This window comes from Micropterus dolomieu, linkage group LG01, assembly GCF_021292245.1.
Source record: "Micropterus dolomieu isolate WLL.071019.BEF.003 ecotype Adirondacks linkage group LG01, ASM2129224v1, whole genome shotgun sequence".
Classification (NCBI taxonomy): Eukaryota; Metazoa; Chordata; class Actinopteri; order Centrarchiformes; family Centrarchidae; genus Micropterus; species Micropterus dolomieu.
The window spans coordinates 52,470,901-52,483,198 of record NC_060150.1 but is presented as its reverse complement, the minus strand read 5'-3'; the positions used below and the strand labels follow the sequence as shown (position 1 = coordinate 52,483,198).

Here is a 12,298-nt window from a genome sequence, read left to right as displayed (position 1 = left end):
GCAGAAAAAGGCGAGACGGCAGGCATAGCGCCCAGGTATTGCACAGTGATCAAGATGGTGATGTTTTTAGAAACAAATCAGCTGATTTTTGGACTGGTTAATGTATATTGGCTTTTTTGTTGTTGCTTTTATCCAGCTAATTAGCCTGTAATTTTGGTGATTTGAGTGATGTGAGCTATGAAGCTGGTCTCAGGGGGAGATTACCTTTGGTTTGAGAAGTTGGACATGAGGATATGTGATTAGAGATAACTGGATGCTTATAACTGCAGCCATGTACAGTGCTCACAGAGCGATTTATGTTGTGATATAAGCTCATTTAGATGCTTGGTGTTTGATGAGTGTTTGGTGTGGATAAAAATGATGGGTTTGAGCTTCTAGCGGAGCCAATAGGGCGCCGCCATGTTGAGTTTTTGCAACCAGGAAGTGCCCGGAAGTGACCATAAGTTACTAGCTTGCTTAGCTAGGTGCATCTGTAATTCACATTAACTGTCATTTTAACAGGGCTGACAGCTTTGTTTAGCGAACAACAGGCTGAAAACTTAACCAGAGAAAGTGAACTCCTAAAAAGCTTTTTCAACGGCAGGTTAAATTTACACAGTACGGTGGGTACGAGTCACTCTAGCCTGATTGACAGGTCGCCATGGTAACGACTTGTCAATCACAGATAATCCCGCCCTGAAGCATACTCTGCTTTATGGTCTATAAACTCATTAGGAAAGTGTTTACTGGGGTAATAAATCAGCTGAGAAGTAGAAACATTTTACAATTATTTTTAATGGAGCCGGACTTCTTTTTGCAACCAAGAGTTGCCCCCTGCTGGCCGTTCAATAGAATTCAGGTTTAAGGGACTTCCGCAGAATGTGAGAGTTGCTGATCTACTTTTGCCTCGGTCAGTTTGTTTGTTTGTGTGATTGTGTGACTTTGTTATTTTAAAGGGTTAAAAACACTGAAAGTCACACAATAACACAAGATAATTGATAAAGGTGAAAATCACAGTTTTTGTCAAGGGAGACTGGGAGCTTTGACGTTGCAGCCCTATTTCACTGACGCTGACAGCAACACGCTCACTCAGTACTGGACCAATTAATAGAAATGTTGTTCCAATTAGTCACAGAGACACACAAACATGGGAAAATAGGGTCAAGTTTGAAAAATACCTATGTTACTCTTTAAATGACTCGTAATTTTTAGCAATTACGAACGGTTACCTTGATCACAGAAAGCAGCAGGACAATCAATTCACATGTAATGCTGCAATCCACTATCTCTGTTTTCACTAGTAACATGTCCATACAGCAGGTCGGCTGATTTACTTTTCATTCTGAACCAGTCTGATGATGCACAATGTTTAACTGTCAAAGTATGTCAACTAAAGTGCTTGTAGAAGAGACAGAACCAGAAACAGCTGCTCTGTTCAAACCCACCAGACTCCATTGACAAAAACAGTAAATTTACCTCACAGAACACGGGAGCTGCTTGGTCGATTTGTTTGTTTGTGTTATGGTGTGACTTTGGGGCTTTAAAACACCAAAGTCACACCATAACACAAACAAACTCAGTGATCAAGTCAGCAGTAATCTTTACATGCCTCTGAGTCCACATGGATCATTTGCTGTCGTGCTGCTGCTTCCTCCTCCTCCTCCTCCGCCTCGGCCCTTTCCTTTGACCTCATGTCCTCCTGCTTCCTCTCATTGTTTTACTTTCTTCATGGAAAAAACAGAAAAGGAGAGTTATTCAGCGTTTTGTGAATCACGAGAAGGCAGAACCACAGATGGAGCAGATCCAGATGAAGCTCCGTACCTCGGCTGCAGACTCGTGAGGTGAGTGTTTCTGTCACTGCTGAAACTAACCTAACCATGGAGCTGCCTTCAGATGTACCTTTGAGGATAAGTCTGGTGATATTCAAATCTTTTCTTGTCAGCAAATCCCAAATGCAAAATAAAACCAGTAGTGAATGTATCTCACAGCCTGATATGTCTTTGTCCTCTGAGCCATTGAAACTATTAAAACCCATCAGTGAGCCTCTCTGCTGCACTGGGTGACATGTTCCTCCATCACCATGAACACACACACTGTGGTTTATTCTGACTCAGTCCCACATGCACGATGCACAATGCAAATTTAAACATGAGAACCAATCAGCCTCAGACCAGCATCAAACTTTACTGGAAACGGCAAAGGAAGGACAGTGTGCACATGGAAAATATGAAGAAACAAAGTGAATATTATTCAACACATAGCCGTGCTTTTAAGAGAAAATGTTACCCCCAAATGTAATCATGAATATTTTCAGTACCTGTAATAGATTACATGTAACTAGTTACTCCCCAACACTGGCTGTGTGAACTCTGCTCTCTGCTATCAGACGTACAGATAAATATATTGACTCTCTGTTTGCTTTTACACTCCCACTAACTTGAATGTCTGCGTTAGAATTAGGAGTCAGAGGAACTTAGAAGAAGAAATAAAATGTGTTGAAAGGTGTTAAAACACTTTTGCTTTGACCCACCTGCAGAGGATTTAATATTTTCCTGCAGCTCCAGCTCCACAATAGGCTCACTTGTTATTGACCTGAAAGAGAAAGGCATGCAGCAGGGGCAGCTGATTATCAGACCGTGTGTGTGTGTGTGTGTGTGTGTGTTGTTGGAGGGTAATGAGCCAGGTTGAAGCTTTACGTCAGCGTCGACTCTGGAGACGTCGGAGGCGGACAAACTGGACCTGCAGCTCATTTCTCTGCTGTTTGTTTCCGTCAGATCAACATGGCTGAGATGCACAGAGTGACAGCGCAGGGCAGGAAGGTACGTTTACACACCTGAGCAGCTGGTCAGAGATTATAAAATCACCACCACAGCAGCAGAGATCAGCAGAGATATCCCTCTGGCTGGCAGAGGGATATCTCAGACTGACTTTTGTAAACATTTGTTTTATTCCTCAGGTGACTGTTTGGACTGAAAATTTTCTTAGTTTTGAAATTATGTCAACCTGCTGCGTCCCAGCTAGTGTGAAGCTGAACCCAGAATGAGACAATGCAACTTCCAGCCAGAATTAACAAAATAAAAGCTCTGTTAATCCGCACGGCAGCATTTTCAGAATCACCTTAATTGGCATTGGCAAGTATTTGAACACAATTACAAGGAATTAGACACAAACAATTTACAGTGAGATAGAAACAGACATACAGCTAAAAACACAGGCAACAAAGCTGGACAAAGAATTACAAATTAACATTATGTAAATACAAGTAGGTGGAAATTATATGGTATATATCAGCATCAATCAACTTTATTTATATAGCACACTTAAAACACCCGAGGTGCTTTATAGGGTAAAAGTACAACAAAATAGGAATTACAGGAATTACAAGGTAAAATTACAGCAATAAAACATAGTATATCATAGAATCTATTACATATAATGATAATAAAATAAAACTTTATTAAACCGAAGGAAAAGCCAAAGTAAAGTAATGTGTTTTTAACAGTGATTTAAAGCGATATAAATATATATAAAATGACCAACAACATAATGTCTGTGTACAAGTCAAGTGTTTCTGTAAATTGTAAACAAATACAATAACTGCGACAGATTAAATATTAAACACAGTATAGGCCAGATAACTTTTTATAAAGGTGGATATGTACAGTTTATATAACATGTATATCCAGTGTGTGTGGTTTGTTTCTGACAATGGTGAAATATCACATTTTGTATTTTAGAATGTAAATATGTCATTTCTAATAGGTGTAGGTAAATGGATGTGTTAGTGTTACATGGTTATTGACACTATATTTAACTGTTCATCAGGCCTGTGGAAGGAGTTGTTTATTTTAAATATTTAAATGTCATTAAGAAGTTAAATATAATACAAAAAGAAAATAAACGGCAAAATGTAGTCAATAAGTTCATTAAGAAAGTATGTCTGCTTTCTGCTGCTGGTTATTTTTAACCCGTTTTAACATTTAACTTAACATGATCTGTGAACCTTTGCAGAACTGTGTTCCTATCAGCTGCTTTTATTTTGAAGGCACACAGGAACTCATTAATTTATTCAGACTTGACGCTGCACATGCTGGTCACGAGGTGGTGTGCTTCTGACTTCAGTCAGTCGTTTGTTGTGAGTGTCAACATCAGTCTGCAACAGCCATTAAACACAGAGCTTTTATTTATTTATTTTTACCCAAAACTCTCTGAAGGGTACAAACTGTCTTTAGGTCATTTTATATAACTTTCTTATTATGTCACTAAATACTGCTGCAAGTTTTAGATACTTGCTTTTATGTTTATGTTCAAATGTGGATCAACACATTTAATTGGGATGTTCCTGTTTCACAAAAATAAAGTGTACGTTTTAAATAAGAAAGTGAAATGCAGATTTAAGTGTTTTCTTGTTTGACATGCTTTACCATACTTGAGTATTTCCATTCTGTGCTGTATATTATTTATTACTACACTTATAGTCACTATACCCATTACATAAAAACACATTATATGATGCAGTGCTGTACTACTAATGTAATCTGTAGTATCCACAGGATCTTACATGTATTTGTTGTAAAAATATGATATTCTATAATAAAATAATTCTGTGAAAGAAGCTATTCTGCATAATGAGTACTTCTACTTCTGATAATTGAAGTACTTTTTGCTGGTAATACTTCTATATTTTTTTACTTAAAGAATATTTCGTATTTTTAAACCTGGGCCCTATTTTCACATATATTGGTGTTGAAATCACTAGTAGGTACAAAAAGTTTTGAATCCATGCAGTAGATGCTAAGCAGCTGCAACGTATTCCTTCAGGGCCATCGGGCCTGCAAAGTTGCGTCAACAAAAAGTGCTTCTTTCTGCCAGCGACAGGCTCAGACTGTTACACCAGGAGTCTGACAACATCATGGAAAGGATCCATACGAGGGACTCCCGGCGGTGACCCCCATTGTTTTTAACAGGAAACTGAAGTCTCGCTCAAGGACAGTTTCATTTCAACACCAACATATGTGAAAATAGGGTTTAAAAATCCCGACATTTTAAGTAAAGAAGCTGAGTCCTTCTTCCACCACTGATAAGAATAATGATGTTAGTCCCTCTGATCAGATTTTTATGAAACATCTGTGGATACTCATGGTCTCCAGAGGATGAACTCATGATTCTAATTTAACCCCACTTCCAACCCTTTTCTTTTCCATGGAAATGCCCATTTGTTCACAAACAAATAATAAAATCAAAGGGTGAATTGATTTCAAACAATCTAAATATCCGCAGGGATTTCTGGATGTGAAGGTAAAATGATTTCCTTTTGTTCCCTTTCAGAAATGGGTCTTTCCACAGAGAAGTGCGACTGATGAAAGTAAACCGAGTGTTCGTTCTGCTGACAGAGATGCTGACAGAAATCTGGTAACATCGACTCTGAAATCAAACGATGAGCTGACAAACATAGACTCTGTACTGTGAGGGGTCATAAACACTGCAGCGATGAAAAAACTGAACTGAAAACCAGAGTGAGGCAAATGCTAACAACTTCAAGTGATTTTATAAAACAAAATTCAGATAAACATTAAAACAACAAAATAATATTTATCAGTCAAGCTAACTTAATGGGAAAGCCCTGATTCTTGGCAAAAATTAACTACATTATAAACACTTATAGTTGTATATAATCAACTTGAAAAATTCTAATCTGAAAAAATATCACTTAAAAGCTGCAAACAGCGCAGTCGCAACTAAAGAAAACTTTTTTAAAAAATGGATTAAAACAATAAATTCTTACACTCTTTCTGTTTCACACAACTTAAAATAATATTATATATATAGTGATAATATTTTGAAAAAAGTCACATTACGAGATAAAAGTCAAACATTTGGTGAAAAAAAAAAGTCAATTTTGGAAAGTCCTATTATTACCAGATAATGTTGATTACAAGAAAAGCAACAAAATTTTAAGAATATTTGTAAATTTGTACAATAAAAAGTTGTGATATTTTGTGAAGAAAAAGTGTAATCTAATTTTCCCACTTTACTCAACAGGAAAGTTTGTTTTAGGAAAAAGATAATTTTTTAGTAAATGATCACTTTATTCTCAAAATATCTTCTTCTTCTTTACTCTTGTTTTCATCTCACAAACATTCTTAGCTTTTATTTTTATCACTTTACCACTGCAGTTAGATCCAGAATAATTAATCATAATTAGTGTACGTGATCTCTCTGTCTTCATTATGCAGTCAGTTCCCTTCAGAGGTCACATCACAGGTGGGATGCGGCCGGGGATGAAGATAGTAGTGATGGGGGTTGTGGACTCCCGTCCTGACAGGTAAAAAACACCTTTATGTGACACGAACCCATCCTCCTCCCCTCAGTATCAACACACTACTTTTGTTTTATTTAATATGCTTTTATTTATTTTTACATCCTGTATAAAGTGATGTCTGGCTGACACTTTAGCCCGGAGCAGAAATATCCCAGCACACACTGACCTGATCTCAGGGGACTTAAATTGGATATTCATGATCCCCAGCAAATGATTCATAATCATTTCATTGACTTCCTGGCTTTTCCTCTTGTGCCACCATCAGGCTAAAATTCCCACTTGACCAACACTTTGGTGCATGAAGTATTATGATAACAAACAGCTCAATTCCCAATAAAGTCTCTCAGCACACTCATACTCCCCAGAGGATGAACCAGTTTGATTATAATAGGTGTGTTTGATTTCATGTGGCGCTGCGCAGCGCTGACTTAACGTGATGCATGCTGGACTTAAAATAAGGCTCCAGCTGCACATAGTTGGAACCATAGACAGTATATTACTGGACGAAGTCACCCTGCTGATTTGAATGGAGAGCAGTGAAGCCAGTTTTGGACCAATAAAATATTACTACAGGGCTGCTTCCTGTTGGCACCAGTGGCTACTGCGCATGATCACGCAGCATTACTGTGGTTTAATGATGTAGAACAACGGCAGAAACACATACAACATAGCTGCGCCAACAAAAAGTTTCATGGCTCAGTGTGTTTGTCTGACTCGGATCATCACTGATTAATCAACCCACCTACGAGAATCACCTGCCAAACACCAACGCAGCGTCACTGATCACCGAATAGTTTTTTTTGATTGCCGAGAGTTTATAATCTAAGCAATAAGGGTCCATCTCTCGTGCGACGGGGTGTCACAGGGTTTTGACGTAATTTTTGGGCCTACACGGATCCCTCCAGGCAGGCTTTGGTCGGCTTCACTGTCCAATCTCTGGCTTACCCCCTTGGTTGGAACCACCTTTTGCCTGGTCTCGCGGCATTTTTCATTGAAAATTCCATGAGATCAGTCACTGATCACAGCTCACAGTGCAGCTGTGCAAGCTGAGCAAGCCCATGGAGGTAGAAGCCCATGGAGGTAGAAGCCCATGGGGGTAGAAGCCCATGGAGGTAGAAGCCCATGGAGGCAGAAGCTCTTGGAGGTAGAAGCCCATGGGGGTAGAAGCCCATGGGGGTAGAAGCCCATGGGGGTAGAAGCCCATGGAGGTAGAAGCTCTTGGAGGTAGAAGCCCATGGGGGTAGAAGCCCATGGGGGTAGAAGCCCATGGAGGCAGAAGCTCTTGGAGGTAGAAGCTCTTGGAGGTAGAAGCCCATGGAGGCAGAAGCCCATGGGGGTAGAAGCCCATGGAGGTAGAAGCTCTTGGAGGTAGAAGCTCTTGGAGGTAGAAGCCCATGGAGGTAGAAGCCCATGGGGGTAGAAGCCCATGGGGGTAGAAGCCCATGGAGGCAGAAGCTCTTGGAGGTAGAAGCTCTTGGAGGTAGAAGCCCATGGAGGTAGAAGCCCATGGGGGTAGAAGCCCATGGGGGTAGAAGCCCATGGAGGCAGAAGCTCTTGGAGGTAGAAGCTCTTGGAGGTAGAAGCCCATGGAGGTAGAAGCCCATGGGGGTAGAAGCCCATGGAGGCAGAAGCTCTTGGAGGTAGAAGCTCTTGGAGGTAGAAGCCCATGGAGGCAGAAGCCCATGGAGGCAGAAGCCCATGGGGGTAGAAGCTCTTGGAGGTAGAAGCTCCCGCAGGTAGAATGTGTCCGACTTGACGGCGCCATTTTTATTCCCGCCCCTGCAGTCACCTGCAGCTCACGTTAGGCTGTCAAGTCGGCCACAGTCATTTTGCATCTTTTCTCTAGCACCATCCTCAGGACAAACAGTACAGTAGAACAGTAGCCCTGTTGCATATGGCCAGATACAAAATGTTAATGCCGTTTCTCACGGTCCCCAGTGCAGAAAACAAAATCTATAATATTAAACTACTGGACAATTACTAACACTTGACGAGACAAAGATCATCTGTAAGGCAGATTGAACATGGAGTGGCTGGAGCATAATAAAGTGTGCAGAACGACCCGTATCTGAATCTATACTTTTTTAAATGCAGCATCAGAAGTGAAAGTAACGGCAACAGAAGTAATAACAATAATGATGATGATGATGATGATGATAATAATAATAATAATAAAGGAGTAGGTAGTTGTCTGTCATTCGGATGGAATTAACCTTACAGGGGGAAATGAAATATTCACTAATTAAATTGTTCTGGATGGCACTTTAACCATCGGGAAATTACAGGAAATGGTCGACATTCAGTAGGACAAAGCCAGACGAAAGCCTCCCTACTGCATGAGCTGAATTTGTGTCCATAATCGAACTTCTTCCCTGAGTCATAACTCAGTCTAATGTGAACACACAGACATGAAACACATAATGATATCATTCAATGTGACTTCCACTTACGTCCTTAAATCCATTTAGGGGGAAAAGCCGCTTCAGAACGTGCCTAAGAATCATCATGTTTTTAACTTTTCTTCAGCATTAAAGTGATCCAGTGATAGCTGTCTGGACATCCATGGGTACACTGCAAACAGATAATTTGGCTGCATTTAATGCTGCTAATTTACCAAAATGTAAACAAATAGTTCTCAAAAGAGTATCTCAGTACCTACCTGCAGCTGACAGAACAACAGCACATTTTTCTGTTGTCAGATCTACAAATACAAATACAAATACACTCTGAATGGGGCTTCAGGTCATGTGCAGTTCACGATGATGTGCTCTCTGCTGTTAGGGATAATCACAATCCTTCGTGTGAAGTCAGATAAAGACGTATGGCTGGTGTTCGACCCTCTGTTAGGTTCTATGTTGCCCTGACTTGTGGCTGTGGAACATCCGGAGAACCTCCGTCTGATGTGGCCCTGGAGCTCTGTGTTCGATTCAGGGACCGCCAAGTCCTGCGAAGAGCCTGTGTGTCTGGATCATGGGGGGACATCGAAAGAGCCGTCCCTTTCTTCCCCTTCATCAGAAACCAGCCCTTCAAGGTACCAGCAGCAGCCCACAAACTCTGAATCTGTGCAGGAGTCTTTTTTCTTAATCTGCTAACTTCTGCCACACTTCTCTCATCCTGCACCCTGCTGTTGTTTTCGTTACGTTGCTGCCTTCAAAATAAAAGCGCATAAGCCGTCTGTCGGAGCTGGATCAAATGAATGACGTGTATTTGATATTATTGGATCATTTTTATACAAGTAATATTCATACTGTTTGAAATAAATGAACTGTTTTATAGTAGCCTGCTTCAGTTTTTTGCAGAATATGGACACCTGTCCCAAATACAGGAATGGTCAATTAAGTGATTTTAGCAAATAAAAGCTATTAATCAAAGTTTTACGGTAGGTTAAGATGTGAACATCCTGTGCACCAGGGATTAGTAAAATGATGTAAGTTATCTACAAAATGTAACTTCACTTAAAACATGTCACCTTTGACTTTCTTCCACACTAATCCATCCACCCTACCACTTACTTACTTTGTCACTCTTTAGACTATGTCACCTGACTTCTTCTGCCACTAGAAATAAACAAAAACTTTAACATTGGTCGTAATTAGCTGCTGTATAATCGACCTATACGGCCGTTAAATGTGTCCTGATGATGCTCAGTTATTCAGTAATCATGCTGGTGTTGGAATCAAACAGACACCCATCTCTCCTGTCAGGTTTCACTTTAAAATGTTCAAAGCTTGCGTCTCGTCTCTCCTCCCAGATGGAGATTCGCTGTGAACAAAGCCGGTTTCTTGTGTTCGTGGACGGGCAGCAGCTGTTTGACTTTTGCCACAGACTGACATCACTCGGCGACATCAACACATTATGGGTCAAAGGCAGCATCGCCATCACTAAACTGGCTTGAAGTAAAAGGACTTCACTGTTGAACACGAGTCCCTTTCAAAGACACGGATCTCAACTCTTTGGGCACAAACTGCCAGAACTCCCCTTGTCTGAACACGGTCTGTTTTCACTGTGGACATTTTGGTATCAGATGCTTGAAGTTTAATGATAAATGATAAATGATGATGATAAAAATAAAGAATTTACAAATGTGTATGATGATTTGCAAGTAAGTGGTGGTGTTATAATACCAACAAATATGAAACTACTTTACAAATAATGCTTTCCAAGTTAAATAAATAAGTCTATGAACTTGAAAATATGTGAAATTTCAAGTTCATACATCTAAAAACATTTGTTTTTTAAAAAGCTTTCTGCACATATAAATATCTACAATTATTTGCATTTATCACCAATATTAAGACTCTTTTCTTTCTATAGTTTCAGGCTAGATGTTGATCTTAGAAGAGGTTAGTTTTTATTGTTTTCTTCTATTTTGCACTGAACTACTTATAAACACAACTGCCTGCTAATGATTAAAGTGTAGCACTGATTACTAATCAAACCATTGTAATTGGTCACTGTCACTGTAATTTGCATATTTGGTCAAACTTTTGTTTTATTTTATTACAGAACTTTTTATATTCTAACATTTTAGACATTTTGTAACTTATTATATTGGATGATTGTTCCCACAATGTCCTACATAACAGTCTGTCTTTGTTATGTAATACAGTCGGGAATGTTTATTAATGGTTCCTGCATCGCCTTTATATATATTTTTTTTAAATCGACTTTTTAAAATATCTGGAGAATGTTCCTGTAACAGTGCAGTGTTTTCATGACACTGCAAGAACCTCAGGAAACAGATAAACCTAATAAAGGAATAAAGACGAAAACAAAAGTTTGGTAAACTAAAAGTGTTTTTTTGTGTAATTCACTGCTGTGTAAATAAATAAAGCTGTACATGTGCATTTTTTATCATTACATTACTTGTGATCAGAAACCAACAAGTAGATAACTTTGCTAAACACCAAACATCAAGCAAATGCAATATTACTGACTAATCCAGCAGAAAGGTCAGCTCACCGTCCTGCGGCCTTTTATTTCACCAAGTTCTCGCCAACGTCCGGCAGCCTCTTGCCTCTTCTCTCTCTTTTTCTCTTCTTAGCTTCCTTCCTCAACGTCCTCTCCAGTCTCTTCTCCTCTGCCATTAGCTCCACCAGCGCCGCTCTCCACCAGCCGACGTATGAGCACTCACAGTAACGTAACTGATGAGTGTGTTATCTAGAAGGTTTGCTAACATCAACTTGAGATTTATAGCTAGCAGCTAAACTTCTTTCCGTGAAACCTCTCGCAGATTAAGCTTGAGTCTACTACTCTGCTAAAAACCAAACATCAAGCAAGCGCAACAACACAAGACACAGCAATATTACTAACTAGCACAGCAGAAAGAAGGTCAGCTCGCCGGCTGTCCTGCTACCTTTTATTTCACCAAGCTCTCGCCGCCAATGTCCAGCAGCCTCTTGCTCGGCCTCTCTTTTTTTCTCTCTTCTTAGCTTTCTCCATCAGCGTCCTCTTCGGTCTCTTCTCCTCTGCCATTAGCTAACGTTATGTCCGCAGAGCTCTGGTATCATGAACTCTAGATTCATTACTAGCAGCTGAAGCTCTTGCTGATTTCACATTTAAGCAAGCACAACAACACAGGGCACAGCTGGCAGCTAATAAGTTATTACTGACTAGTCCAACAGAAACAAGGCCAGCTGGGCGTCCATCTCTTTTAGCTCATGCCAGAAAGATGTTTACACTTGTCTGGTCTCACTCTCTCTTTGTCTGACATCTTCTTCGGTGGGATGGTTTGTATATTTTGTTGTATTTTTTGTTTTTAAGTCATATTTTGTGATCATGAGTAAACAAAGCATGACGATGACCACACCTAGGCTTTTGTGATCTTCTGCAGTTACGGGCATTTTTCAACAAAAATTTAAAAGATATTTTCCCAATATTTTTTTATTTTATTTGTGCCCATCCATTCATCGTCAACCGCTTATCCTGGGTAGAGGGTCGCAGGGGACTGGAGCCAATCCCAGCTTTATATTTGTGTATATTTTACTAATATTTGGT

General features: G+C 39.9%; 1 protein-coding gene across 1 annotated transcript; it reads left to right on the top strand.

Moving 5' to 3' along the window:
- The first annotated feature begins 1,667 nt into the window (after positions 1-1,667).
- LOC123973798 (galectin-related protein-like) lies at positions 1,668-10,388 on the top strand. Its single transcript, XM_046054117.1, has 6 exons — positions 1,668-1,820; positions 2,754-2,798; positions 5,308-5,391; positions 6,216-6,304; positions 9,149-9,332; positions 10,053-10,388. Exons 2-6 carry the CDS (start codon positions 2,760-2,762, stop codon positions 10,194-10,196), a joined length of 540 nt encoding a protein of 179 aa, XP_045910073.1. The 5' UTR covers positions 1,668-1,820; positions 2,754-2,759; the 3' UTR covers positions 10,197-10,388.
- The last annotated feature ends 1,910 nt before the right edge of the window (positions 10,389-12,298 follow it).

Coding starts and splice junctions, on each gene's coding strand:
- LOC123973798 (XM_046054117.1), top strand. CDS start 2,760: ATGGCTGAGATGCACAGAGTGACAGCGCAGGGCAGGAAG. Junction 2,799..5,307: donor TGACAGCGCAGGGCAGGAAG/GTACGTTTACAC, acceptor GTTCCCTTTCAG/AAATGGGTCTTTCCACAGAG. Junction 9,333..10,052: donor TCAGAAACCAGCCCTTCAAG/GTACCAGCAGCA, acceptor CTCTCCTCCCAG/ATGGAGATTCGCTGTGAACA.